The following is an 11,658-nucleotide window of genomic DNA, read 5'->3' as shown; positions in this document are numbered from 1 at the left end:
TTTTTCTCTTTCTCCACTACTGATGATATCGTGTATCATCAAATTTTAAAACAAATTACAATATTTTTCAAATTTTATTATTCGAATTCAATATATCAAGTAAGAAAAGAAAACCAAATCAATGAAAAAATAAAAGTTCATTTAAGAATTGTAAAAGCTTAACTATTAGACTAATTGATATTTATTTTTCTATTCTGTGAATTGAAAAATATTATGAATTGAGTTATTTTATTTTTATTATTATAACTTCCATTTATTTTATTTTCTAATATATAAATTAAAAATAAATTACAATTTTAATGAGGAAAACGCTTTTATTATAAAAGAAGAATGAGTTACAATTTATAATAAATTTTAAAGAATGCAAAAATGAAATTTAAAATAATTAAGAATGAAGAACAATGTCGCGTAGTTTTAGACGCAACTACGATAAATGTACGATGATGCATGGCACCAGAAAAAGGTTAGAATAAAAATATGTGGCAAAAATTGTGCTCACAAAATGACTCTTGCTCCATGTCGCTCTATGTAGCTCTGACCATGTTCGTTTTGTTCAGGCAAGCAGAAGACAGTAACTTGTAACATTAAATCCAGTTGTTATTTTTAAGACATGGATTACTCCTCTTTCACCAATAATTCCTATCAAATTTATCAGCTGCCTTCATGGAACAGATCCCATGATATGGCTGTTATCTCTACACTGCTTGTTTCACTTCCTTTACCACTTGTTTTAATGCTGCTTGTCTTTGCACCCCTTGTGGTTGTCAAACTAAAAGGCAGTATTACCACTAGAAAACAACCACCGCTCCCTCCGGGCCAATTCCATGGCCCATCATTGGGAGCCTTCCTGAAATCTGGCAAAACAAACCAGTCTTCAGGTGGATTCTCGGCCTCATGAAACAGCTCGGTACCGATATCGCTTGTATCTGCCTCGGACACGTTCACGTCATCACCGTTACTTCCCCCGAAATCACTAGAGAATTCTTGAAGAAACATGATTCGGTTTTCGCTTCCAGGCCGAAAACGATGGCGGCCGAGTATGCTACTCGAGGTTTCTTGTCGTCAGCTTTGGTGCCATGGGGTGATCAATGGAAGAAAATGAGAAAAGTGATAGCTTCCAACGTTATAAACCCTGCAAGGCTTAGCTGGTTACTCCATAAAAGAACCCAAGAAGCTGATAACCTTGTTAGGTTCATTTACAACCAATGCATCAACCATGAAAACATGCATGGCGGTGTTATAAACCTGAGATTAGCAGTGAGGCAATATACGGGGAACGTGATAAGGAGGATGATGTTCAACACAAGATACTTTGGGAAAGGCAGAGAAGATGGAGGCCCTGGATATGAAGAAGAACAACACGTTGAATCACTGTTTACAGTTCTCATGCACCTCAATAGTTTCATCCTCTCAGATTATGTGCCTTGGCTGAGGCCATTGGACTTGGAGGGCCATGAAAAGACTGTAAGTGAGGCTATGAGAATTGTGAATGGCTACCATGATCCCCTCGTTGATGAGAGAATAAAAGAGTGGGGACAGGGGAAGAGGAAGGAACCTCAAGACCTGCTTGATGCTTTCATTTTAGCAAAGGATTTAAATGGGAAGCCTGCACTTTCGGCTGAAGAGATCAAAGCCCAAATCACGGTGAGATTCTTGTCCGCAAGGGAAAACTGTTCAACGACATGGAATTGTCTTTAAACTAGCTAGCATGTGTTTATAAAGTTACATCCCCACAAATATAAAGTTTTCTCTATTTGGGGTCCGACCTCAGTCAGACCTGAAATAATCCAGAGACGCTCAAAATTTATGTGTTTATCAGTTTAGAATTTTTTCCCCCTTGTATATGCAGGACTTAATGCTTGCAACAGTAGATAATCCAGCAAATGCAGCAGAATGGGCAATGGCTGAGATGCTGAACAACCCTGAAATTCTTCGAAAAGCAACTGACGAAATCGACAGTGTTGTCGGAAAGAGTAGACTGGTTGAAGAGACTGACATTCCAAAACTCAACTACATTAAATGCTGTGCAAGGGAAGCCTTTCGACTTTACCCTATTGGACCTTTCAACGTTCCCCATGTCTCCAACGCCGACACCACTGTCGCCGGCTACTTCATCCCTAAAGGCAGTCGTGTCGTGTCTTGATCAGGCGCCGAGGCTTGGACCCGAAAGTTTTGGAGGAGCCGTTGGAGTTCAAGCCCGAGAGACATTTGAAAGATGAGTGGGGCAGTGGCGGAGTTGAACTAACAGAGAATGAACTGAGGTTCATTTCGTTTGGGACCGGAAAGCGAGGGTGCATAGGGGAGGGACTTGGGTCCGCAGTGACGATAATGCTGTTTGCGAGGCTGATTCAAGGTTTTACGTGGGAGGTGCCGCCCAATGTAACCAAAATTGAACTCTCTGAATCCGAAGATGATACGTTGTTGGCCAAACCATTGCATGCACTTGCTAAACCTCGCTTGTCTTCTGCCTTGTGTACTCAGCTTTAGAAAGGATTACAAGTTTTTAGGCTGCATTTCTATATTTTCTTTATTCCAGCTATTTTGTATTTTGCCATTGTAGTGTGATTGACGTGAGAAATTAAGAGATTGAAATGAAAATTTGTGCCCATCAACTTTATATTTCTAGATATTATGGGTTTCGGCTTTTTTATAGCACTCGTTTCTCGGTCATCATGGTGTTATGCACTCTCATTTTTTAACCGACACGATTTTTTTATGGACATATCAAGAGATGTTTTTAGGTTGATTTTAGAGCGTAGAGCTTTGCTTCTAGGTTCCGCATTGGTCCTACTGTCGGTGCTGCTCACTGTTTCCACGGTAAATCGGTACAACTAATATCATTTTCTTATAGATGTAAATTTCAATTCATATCAATTATATCGACTTATTTTAATTAATTATTGTCACACCAACGACAAATCATGATGCATCAATAACACCTAAATAATATTAAAATTAAAATTTTATTTATTTATTTATTTTTGTATTAAAGATTTAATTAGGATGTGACTAAAAATAAAAAGATTACATAAAATTTTAAAAAAATATTTTTCATACATACTTTCACAATTAAAAGATAATAAAAAAATAAAATATAATTAAAAAACCACATTCACATGATTATGATTATGAAAGAAAAAATCTCTACTTACACCTCAACTTCTTTTATTAGAACAACTTCTTTTATTAGAAAAATAGAAAGGGCTAAATCCTTAAAATTTTATATTGAATGATGAATTATTATTAATTTTGAATTAACTTAAATAATAGACTTTTATTTGTTAAGTTTATTAATGAGTATTTTAATTTATTTTAATAGATTTTGTTTGAAGGTAACAAACACTTCTTTCTTGCTTCGCCTCATAAGTGTTGGGAGACCCAAGTACTTTTTTGGATTACTGGAAACCCAAACAACACTACACCAAAACAGGCTTTTAGCGGCGTTTGGATACAAAACACCGCTAAATATCGAGCATTAGCGGCGCTTTCTGGAAAACACCGTGAACAATAGCTTTAGCGGCGTTTTTAAGAAAGCGCTGCAAAGAACCTAAGCCAAAACGACATCGTTTTGTGAGCTTTGGGGGATTTAGCGGCATTTTTTAAAAAGCGCCGCAAAAAACCTAAGCAAAAATGACGTCGTTTTGTGAGCTTTCGGGGATTTAGTGGCGCTTTAAGGAAAGCGCCGCTAATGCTCAGGGCTTTAGCGGCGTTTTTGAGAAAGTGTCGCAAAAAACCTAAGCCAAAACAACGCCGTTTTGTGAGCTTTCGGGGATTTAGCGGCGTTTTTAAGAAAGCGCCGCTAATGCTCAGGGCTTTAGCGGCGTTTTCAAGAAAGCGCCGCAAAGAACCTAAGCCAAAACAACGTCGTTTTGTGAGCTTTGGGGGATTTAGCGGCATTTTTGAGCAAGCGCCGCAAAAAACCTAAGCCAAAACAACGCCCGTTTTGTGAGCTTTCGGGGATTTAGCGGCGTTTTTAAGGAAGCGCCGCTAATGCTTAGGTCTTTAGCGGCATTTTTAGGAAAGCGCCGCAAAAAAAAAAACCAAACGATGTCATTTTGTGAGCTTTCGGGGATTTAGCGGCGAAAAAAATAATGACACGTAGAAATAATTTGAAACAAAACACATGGAAAAATTAAAATACTATTATTTAAAATAATTGAAAAAGAGATAATAATAAATTTGTTTAGGGTTTTTAGTTTAGGGTATATGATTTATCTAAGATTTAAGGTCGGTTTAGGGAGTATGGGTTTATAGATTATGGATTAGGGATTATGGATTAGGGGTTGGGATTTAAGGTTTAGGGGTTAGAGGGTTAGGGGTTTAGGGGTTAGACGTGCTAGGGGTTAAAAGTTAGGGATTTAGGGGTCGAGTTAGGGTTTTGGGTTTAGATTAATTATTTTTTAAATTTATATTTTAAATATGTTCTTATATAATTGTAAAAGAGATAATAATAAATTTGTTTAGGGTTTTTAGTTTAAGGTATGTGATTAATTTAATATTTAAGGTCGATTTAGGAGTTCATATTTTAAGGTTTAGAGAGTATGGATTTAGGGATTATGAAATTGGGATTATGGTTTAAGTGTTGGGATTTAAGGTTTAGGGGTTAGGAGTTTATGGGTTAGATGTTAGGGGTTAAGAGTTAGGGAATTAAGGTTTAAGGATTTAGGGGTCGAGTTAAGGTTTTGAGTTTAGATTAATTATTTTTTTAATTTACATTTTAAATATGTTCTTATATAATTGTAAAAGAGATAATAATAAATCAAATATATTGAAATTATGAGTATAGTTTAAATTATTTAAGAGATATATAATAGATAGACTTTATATGTATTGAATGGTTAATTTAGGGTTTACTTGAGATTTGTTAAATGATAAAATTTTATACAATTAATTAATGCTTTTATATTTAAAAATATTTAATCTAAACCATTTGATATATTTAAATATTATTTTAAATAGAATTAATAAATAAGTTTAAAAAAAGTAATAGATTGATATGGATATTTAGGTATCATTATTTATTTTGGAGAGGACCAAATTATAAGAAAAAAATTAAAAAAATAAATCAATTTATAAAAAACAAAATAAGAAATTTTTAGAATAGCAAAACGGCGTAGTTTTGTTCAAAATGAATTTTTTTGCGGCGCTTTTATGAAAAACGCCGCTAAAGGTAAGCAATAGCGGCGTTTTTATAAAAAACGCCACAAAATAATTTTACTTTAAAAAAATAGCCCCCTTTTAGCATAGCATAGCAAAACGGTGTAGTTTTGTTCAAAATGAATTTTTTTTGCAGCGCTTTTATGAAAAATACCGCTAAAGGTAAGCAATAGCGGCGTTTATATAAAAAACGCCACAAAATAATTTTACTTTAAAAAAAAGCCCCCTTTTAGCATAGCATAGCAAAACGGCATAGTTTTGTTCAAAATGAATTTTTTTTGCAGCGCTTTTATGAAAAATGCCGCTAAAGGTAAGCAATAGCGGCGTTTTTATAAAAAAACGCCACAAAATAATTTTACTTTAAAAAAATAGCCCCTTTTAGCATATCATAGCAAAACGGCATAGTTTTGTTCAAAATGACTTTTTTTGTCGCGCTTTTATGAAAAACGGCGCAAAAATCATTCTACTTTTTTAAAAAATGACGCGGTTTTATCCCTGAATTTTCGCCTGAAACCCCTAATTTTCCCCCCTAAAAATATCCCTCCTTCCTTTCTCATTTTCCTCTGATCCAAACAAGAAACAACGAACTCGCCATCAACCTTCTTCTTCAAACCAGCTCCCCTCTCGTTCAATCCCTCGTCCTAATCTCATCCTCTCCTCTCCTTACCATTTCTAAATCAGGGTTTATTAAAACCCCTCAATCAGATCTATCATTTTTTATTATCTATTCTCCTCGTTAAGTGTTTCCGGCGTTCTCAGTTTCTTTTCAAATGTAATGTAATTTCCTTTTACCAATCTGGACTTTTCTAGACTCAAGCTACTTTCATGTGTAGAATTTTTAGGTTTGAATTTCTTCATCGACATTGGATTTCTACCAATCAGTTGGTGGGTCTTTTTTTTGGTCCTTTTTCATTTTCTGCTTTTTTTTTTCTGGTTTTGTAATGGTGAATGCAGTATGATTGATGGTTTTGCAGGGGAAGTTCTATTAATAGGTATTTACAATGGAAGAGTGGTAAGGTTTGGAGCAAGTCATTTTCCGCTGGGGATGATTCTTGTAATTCTTGTTCTGAATTGGAGGTAATTTGCAATAGAAAATTTTCCCTTTCTTATGTTTTTGTCCCCCCAAAACGATGGAGATTGCAAGAAGTAAGGGTTTTTGAACTCGTTTTTAGTCTTCGAATTTACATCACTCTCGCTCCTCGTCTTTATAAATCTTAAGCTTATCGAGGGTTGATTTGATGTATTCTATTAGGAAGCAAAGAAGCATCGGCATAACAATAGACTTTTAAGGGGAGACATATGAAAACATGAAACACATTGTTATGATATGATAGTCTTGACAGATGGCAGTCGAATTCTTGGCCTTGGTGACCTTGGAGTTCACGGGATCGGAATACCAATAGGAAAACTTGATATGTCTGTTGCGGCTGCTGGTCTCAACCCACAAAGAGTATGGTCTATCATTCTTTAGTTTGACACTGTCGTTTGCTAAATCTAGCTACTCTAAAAAAAATACTGCATGAAGTTGCTGTTTCTATTTTGTCTGGTTTATTTCTCTTTTAAAATGAAAGCACCATATATAATAACTTTTGTTTCTGTAGTTTAAAATGAAGGCACCATATATAATAACTTTTGGTTCTATTTTTTTTCTTTTATTTCTTATAAGATCTTTATATTGATACTTTGGAATTCAAATGCAGACCGTCTTTGAGAACAGTTTGATGCAACATCATGTTGCCCTTCCTCCTGATGCAATGGGAAAAATCACTTACATAGCTTCCCCTGGTCAATATTCATTGAAGGTTCGGCTGTTTAACTTTTATATCATATCATTTTAGACGCTTTAATGTGGTAAAATCTTTCTTTTTGCTATAATTTATCCTTTTACTTCATGGCAGTATACTGTGCTGGAACTTGAGTTTCAAGGTGTCAAAAAGCAATTCACCATGCTTCAGGTTGGCTGGTTAGTTTTTTTTCATATCATGACATTTTCCTTGACATTTTCCAAATTAAGTTACATATATTTTTATAAAAATTAAAATATAATTTCATCATTTAGGAATAGTTAAAAAAGACGCAAGTATTGAAAGTGACTGGAACACATAGCCATATATGAATGAATTAGATTTTAAATTCGGTTTGATGCACATGATTTTTTAATTATATTTTTCATAATTCTAATTTGGCTTTTATTCTTTTAAATCATACTAATTTTTAGATTATCTTAAGAGAACAATTAATATATTCTTCTAGATCTATTATTTATATAATCATATACATTTGAATTGTTAATTTTATTTGGCCATTTATTTTTTGGTAAACATTATGCCTTTGTTTATTTTTAATATAACTCAACCACTGTGATATGCATGTCAATGCAGTGTCGGGAGGCTTGTTCATATTGATTTTGGTTTCATCTTGGAAACATCACCTGGTGGAAATATGCGGTTCGAGAGTGCACATTTCAAGTTGAGCCATGAGATGACTCAATTACTAGATCCATCGGGAGTTATGAAAAGTGAAACCTGGGACAACTTTGTAAGGTGATTTCTTCTTTGCTCGATTTTATACTTCTATCTTATCTGCATACCTTTCATTTTATCTTTATTGTCCAAGTCATGTGAGTTTTTTCTTTGTCAAATGCTTGCAGCTTGTGGTTTGAGTTTTTTCATTTTATCTGCATACTTTTCATCTCATCTTATTTCTATATACAGCGATGACATATTAAATGCTTATTAGTAAAAATCCACAAGATCATACATGCAGGCACTTGGATTTTGAAGCATAAACATTATTTCCTTATTAGATGCTTTCTCCTCATTCCCCTATCCCCTTTCCTTAAGAACTACCTGGTTTGTTTTATACATACATAGCAATCAAACACAGATTCTTTGAAACAAGTTTCTAGAAGAAAAAGATGTATAAACACAGGTTATATTGGTAGCGTATATAATTCAGACTTATTGTAGTGCTTGTGTTCAGTTGCTGAGGAAATTGCAAGGTCAGGAGGGGGATATAGCGGGAGAAGAAGCATCAATGACAGCAAATAAATTTTTTCAGCTCTTCACTCAGGTTTCTTTTTTACTTGAACTTGTACGCACGCACATATCACCTTATGCAAAAGACACTCTAATAGCCCTTCTTTCAGATCATTGAGTCCCTTTCAGCTATTCCATCCCCTGAACTTGCATTAAGGTTGTACCTGCAATGTGCTGAGGTAATCTTGAGTCTTGACTTAAACCAACTCTGCATAACAGTCATTGGTTAAATAGTGAATTGAACCCTGAAAATTATTTTAGATGATAACAAATTTTATTGAACTTCAAGAGATGCCATTTTTCTAATTGATAGTTGGGAAGAGGCATACTGAGATAAATAATGTTGCTCATGAGAGTGCAAGGTTTCTAATGGAACAGGTGCTTACAAGAATAAATAGCTTTATTTGTGACATTCTTAGGGCTGTTACCAATGTTCCATTAATTTATTATGTTGATTCCAGGCATTAGGGATCAATAATTTTATTTTAAGATGATACGAAGGGGGTGCTATCATCATAAACCCTGATAGTGTGGCGGATGCTTTCCTTGCCAGCACCTTGCGTTACATTCAGTTCCAAAAACAAAAAGGCAGTGTAGTGGGTGAGAAATTCGATTCCGTTAAACTGTAAATTGTTGAGTCATGTAAAGAAGTAATGCATGGCAGTTAGAGATGTAAATAGGCGTTTATTCTGGATTTGGATTTCATATTTGCTTGATTATATCTTTTATTAAACTGTAAGTTATTGAGTCATGTAAATTGTATTGTATCTTTTATTACCAAGACTTATTTGATTAAGAAAATGTATTGTATTTTTTTATTACCTTGCAATATGTATAATCATAGGCTTGTTCAACTAGTCAGTCTGTTGCTCATATGTATTATTTATTTTAGTTTTGATTCTAAATTTTTATTACTTGAGTTCTAACTTTTGGATTTTAATTGTGTTATTAATTTATTATTTTAAATTCTAAAACTAAATTCATTAAATTTTATATTTAATTTTAAAGTTAAAATTTTCATAGAAAATTTAATTTAAATAATATTTTTTATCCTTAAAATTATATTTAAAGTTCAAATTTAAAAAATAAAATAAAATATTTATCATAAAAATAAATATTATTTGATTAAAATATATATTTTTAAGGTTATGTTTTTAGCGGCGTTTTTACGAGAAGTGTCGCTAAAGGTTTATTCTTTAGTGGCGCTTGTGATAAAATCGCCGCTAAAGGTCATGGTTTTTAGCGGCATTTATAGGAAAAGCGCCGTTACAGTTCATTGTCTTTAGCGGTGTTTGTGGGAAAAGCGCCACTAAAGCTCATGGTCTTTAGCGGCGTTTGTGGTAAAAGCGCTGCTAAGGGTCATGATCTTTAGTGGCGTTTATTTTTAAAAACGTCGCTAAAGTTAGCGGCGTTGTCATTAGCGGCGTTTTTTTCTACGCTTCTGAAAGCGCCGGAAATACTTTTAGCGACGCTAAAAAGCGCCGCTAAAGGTCTAAAAAGCGCCGCTAAAAACCTGTTTTGGTGTAGTGCAACCAACACATCCTCAATTTGCTCTTTCAACGTGCTAACAACATTCATGCTAAACTAAACAAGTGACTTATCAATATTAACTACTTGGCCAAAAACCCCTTCATACTCTAATAGAATTGCTTTTATTGCATTCGCTCCCTCTTCACTTACTTCACCAAAAAGAATACTATCATCAGCAAAAAACAAATAAGTCACTGTCAAACCCCGCTTTCTCACTCTTTCTCCCTAAATCGAACCCTCCTCTTTTGCCAAATTAAGCTAGCTCGATAGCTCCCTTTGCAGAGATGAGAAATAAATAAGGGCTTAAGGGATCCCCTTGGCGTAGTCCCTGAGTAGGCTGAAACAAATCCCCCCAAATCCCATTAAAGATAACCGAATATGACACTATTGTCGCACACTTCATCACAAGCTCAATCCACCTCCTGTTGTAACCCATGTGTTCCATCATTCTTTCCAAAAAACTCACTCTATCTTATCATAAGACTTACTCATATCCAACTTTAACGTAAACAATCCCCTTGAACCACTCTTCTTCTTCTTGAAAGCATGCAACAACTCATATGCAATAATTATATTATTTGAGATTTGCCTTCCAGGGATAAATGCCTCTTGAGCTTCATCAATACAGACATCTAGAACCTTTTTCAATCTATTGTCTTGGCTAAAATCTTCTAAAGAACATTACAATGGTTAATAGGCCTAAATTGTGACATTGCATTTGGATTTCCTACTTTAGGTATGAGAACTATATTCGTAAAATTTATAACATCAACCGCCCTTACCCCGTTTAAAACATCAATGCAATACTAACATACCTCATTACCAACAACAATATGCCAACCATCTTCTCGTCTTCTGTTACCCATACCCCATTCCTATTTGTTAATCCCCTAATAGTATTCTTTTTCCTACGAGAAGATGCACATCTATGAAAGTAAGTAGTGTTCCGAACTCTGAATTTGAGCCAGCTTACTTTTTCCCATTGTTCCTAGAACAGTTCTTTTTTGTCTGCTTCCATATTCAGCGTAAGCTTGACTTCATTTCACTCTATTAAATAACTTCTATCGGGGTCAACTGAATTCAACTCTTCAATTAACCAGGAATTTAACTCCGTAACATTTAGCTTCCTCTATTGATGATTCTTCTTCACCCACCTACTTAATTTCGTTCATAATTTTACCAACTTTGTTGAAACACCTAATCTAGACAAATCCCAAAAGTTCCTAATATGTTCCTCACATGTATCCTCAAGTACCCAATCATCACTAAGTTGGAACCAATTTTTTTCCCTTACCATCTGGCTCCTATAATTACTTATAGTATCAACCAACACCGGTCAATGATCAGAAAATACATGAGTAAGATGCGTAACATTATAACCCAAAAAAAGTCCCCACCAAGATGAGTTTGCCACTCTTGATCCAACTATTTCCGCACATTATTTTCTTATAGGCATCCTCTTTCCCAAGTAAACCATTGACCTGGGAACCCCAAGTCACTTAGATCACACTCCTTAATAGCCATCCAAAACCTTTCCATTCTCTATTCCTCCCTAAGCCGTCCCCCTCGCTTCTAAAAAGAATACATGTTCTCATTAAAATCTCCCAACACCAACCATGGCAGCGAAGTATTCGTACCTAAAATTTTTAATGATTCATCACTTCTTCTCCCATCCGGAGCCCCATAAAACCTAATACACCTCCATTTATTTGCTTCATATCCTTCATCAATCTCAACAATAATATGCGAAATTGAGTAGCTCCATAGGTGGAGAATATGCCCATTATTCCAACCCAAAGACAATCCACCTCTAGAACCCTTCGCATCAACCTCTATACCATTAGAAAACTCACACCTTTCTCTAATCCACTTCATTCTCCTAGCTCTTAGATTTGTTTCAATTATAAATAATATCTTGGGCTTTATCTGTCTG

At 34.8% G+C, this 11,658-nt stretch overlaps 1 protein-coding gene and 1 pseudogene across 17 annotated transcripts; both read left to right on the top strand.

Moving 5' to 3' along the window:
• The first annotated feature begins 501 nt into the window (after nucleotides 1-501).
• LOC107915648 (tryptophan N-monooxygenase CYP79A68-like) lies at nucleotides 502-2,596 on the top strand (annotated as a pseudogene).
• Nucleotides 2,597-5,650: 3,054 nt separating this feature from the next.
• On the top strand, nucleotides 5,651-9,011 carry LOC107916284 (phosphatidylinositol 4-kinase beta 2). Of its 17 annotated transcripts, none has more exons than XM_016845475.2 (9): nucleotides 5,652-6,042; nucleotides 6,132-6,234; nucleotides 6,501-6,607; nucleotides 6,858-6,959; nucleotides 7,056-7,120; nucleotides 7,539-7,700; nucleotides 8,127-8,229; nucleotides 8,306-8,374; nucleotides 8,657-9,011. In XM_016845475.2, exons 3-9 carry the CDS (start codon nucleotides 6,572-6,574, stop codon nucleotides 8,687-8,689), a joined length of 570 nt encoding a protein of 189 aa, XP_016700964.2. In that variant the 5' UTR covers nucleotides 5,652-6,042; nucleotides 6,132-6,234; nucleotides 6,501-6,571; the 3' UTR covers nucleotides 8,690-9,011. The 17 variants fall into 17 exon arrangements, 16 of the variants coding, with proteins under 16 accessions (XP_040959234.1, XP_040959236.1, XP_040959235.1 ...); XM_041103297.1 differs by adding an exon at nucleotides 8,509-8,573 and having other exon boundaries at nucleotides 6,132-6,607; nucleotides 8,657-8,900; XM_016845469.2 differs by having other exon boundaries at nucleotides 5,653-6,042; nucleotides 6,410-6,607.
• Nucleotides 9,012-11,658: the final 2,647 nt, after the last annotated feature.

This window comes from Gossypium hirsutum, chromosome D10 (assembly GCF_007990345.1).
Source record: "Gossypium hirsutum isolate 1008001.06 chromosome D10, Gossypium_hirsutum_v2.1, whole genome shotgun sequence".
NCBI lineage: Eukaryota > Viridiplantae > Streptophyta > Magnoliopsida > Malvales > Malvaceae > Gossypium > Gossypium hirsutum.
Note: the sequence above shows the minus strand (reverse complement) of the source record. Positions and strands in the feature narration are given on the sequence as shown.

What these genes read in the sequence shown, in the direction of transcription:
- LOC107916284 (XM_016845468.2), top strand. Translation starts at nt 6,485, where the DNA reads ATGATAGTCTTGACAGATGGCAGTCGAATTCTTGGCCTTGGTGACCTT. An exon ending in CTGGTCTCAACCCACAAAGA is followed by an intron (nt 6,608 to 6,857) that starts GTATGGTCTATC and finishes ATTCAAATGCAG; the next exon opens with ACCGTCTTTGAGAACAGTTT. An exon ending in ACCATGCTTCAGGTTGGCTG is followed by an intron (nt 7,121 to 7,538) that starts GTTAGTTTTTTT and finishes ATGTCAATGCAG; the next exon opens with TGTCGGGAGGCTTGTTCATA.